This window comes from Carlito syrichta, unplaced genomic scaffold (genome assembly GCF_000164805.1).
Source record: "Carlito syrichta isolate Samal-C Ts95f unplaced genomic scaffold, Tarsius_syrichta-2.0.1 Scaffold126622, whole genome shotgun sequence".
Taxonomy (NCBI): domain Eukaryota; kingdom Metazoa; phylum Chordata; class Mammalia; order Primates; family Tarsiidae; genus Carlito; species Carlito syrichta.
The window spans coordinates 2,288-3,467 of record NW_007070718.1 but is presented as its reverse complement, the minus strand read 5'-3'; the positions used below and the strand labels follow the sequence as shown (position 1 = coordinate 3,467).

General features: G+C 63.1%; 1 protein-coding gene across 1 annotated transcript in view; it reads right to left on the bottom strand.

Moving 5' to 3' along the window:
• The window catches only part of LOC103250175 (semaphorin-6B), a gene marked incomplete at both ends in the record, with an annotated part of 6,489 nt that overhangs the window by 3,025 nt on the left and 2,284 nt on the right, over nt 1-1,180 (bottom strand). The window contains one exon of the mRNA XM_021707890.1: nt 946-1,163. Within this exon, the coding sequence (XP_021563565.1) occupies nt 946-1,163 (218 nt within the window). The remainder of the gene's footprint in view (nt 1-945; nt 1,164-1,180) is intronic.

The following is a 1,180-nucleotide window of genomic DNA, read 5'->3' as shown; positions in this document are numbered from 1 at the left end:
GATCTCACTGTGTAGCCCAGGCCAGCCTCGACCTCCCGGGCTGGAGCAATCCTTGTGCCTCGGCCTCCCAAGGTGCCAGGATCACAGTTGTGAGCCACCACACCCGGCCCCCTCGGGCCTTCCGCAAAATGCACATCGCTAGCCAGGTGTGGTGGCTCACGCCTGTCATCCCAGCGCTTTGGGAGGCGGAGGCGAGAGGACTGCCTGAGCCCAAGGGTTCGAGACCAGCCTGGGCAACTTGGAGAGCCCTGGTCTTTACAGTAAATCAAAAAGTTAGCCGAGCGTGGTGGCGCGTGCCTGTGGTTCCAGCTACTTGGAAGGCTGAGGCGGAAGGATCGCCGGAGCCCAGCGGGTCGAGGCTGCGGTGGCTGGGGAGACAGAGTGAGACTCCAATTAAAAAATAAACAAAAATAAATAAAATTAAAATGCAAATCTGGTCTCATGCCTCTCCTACTGCCCAGTCTCCCGTGGCTTCCTAGTGCTCTCAGGGCACCGTCCGGACTCCTCCCCGCAGCGGCCAGGCCAGGCTTGATGGGTCTCACTCCCCTCGCCCCGTTATCGCATCCCCGGCCCTAACCCCCCTCTTCCGCTTTATCCACATGGTACCCCTTGCTATTACTTAAACACACCAAGTTCACTGCAGCCTCAGGACCTCTGCACATGCTGTTCCTCTCTTCCCTCTTCCTCCACCTCACCCCCGATGTCCCTTCCTCCAGGAAGCCCTCCCTGCCTCTCTCCCCCAAGGGAGCAGGATAGGGATGTCCCCCTCCGCCCAGTTCTGACCCAAGGGCCTTGAAGGGTCCACGTCTGCTTCATTCCATCCCAGCCCGGGGCTGAGGCCTCTTGGGGGCTCTGATCGTGCCCAACCCAGGCCGCGGGGCGTTTGCTGAGTGAATGCGAGACCCCCTTCCGGCTCCCAGCGCCCTCCCGCCGCGGCGCACTGACCTGTTGCTGGGCGTGGAGAAGACAGCGAGGACCACGGGCCGGCCCCCCAGGCTGACCACGCCCGTGAGGGCCTGCAGCACGTTGAAGTAGAAGTGGGAGTCCCCGGGAACGGAGCAGTTGAGCCGGGCCTTCAGGAAGGACGTCCACTGCTTCTCCAGCACGCGGGGCGAGCCGCCCACGTCGTTCTTGCACACGCGGCCCACGCGGGACACCACCACCTGGGCGCGGCCGCGGA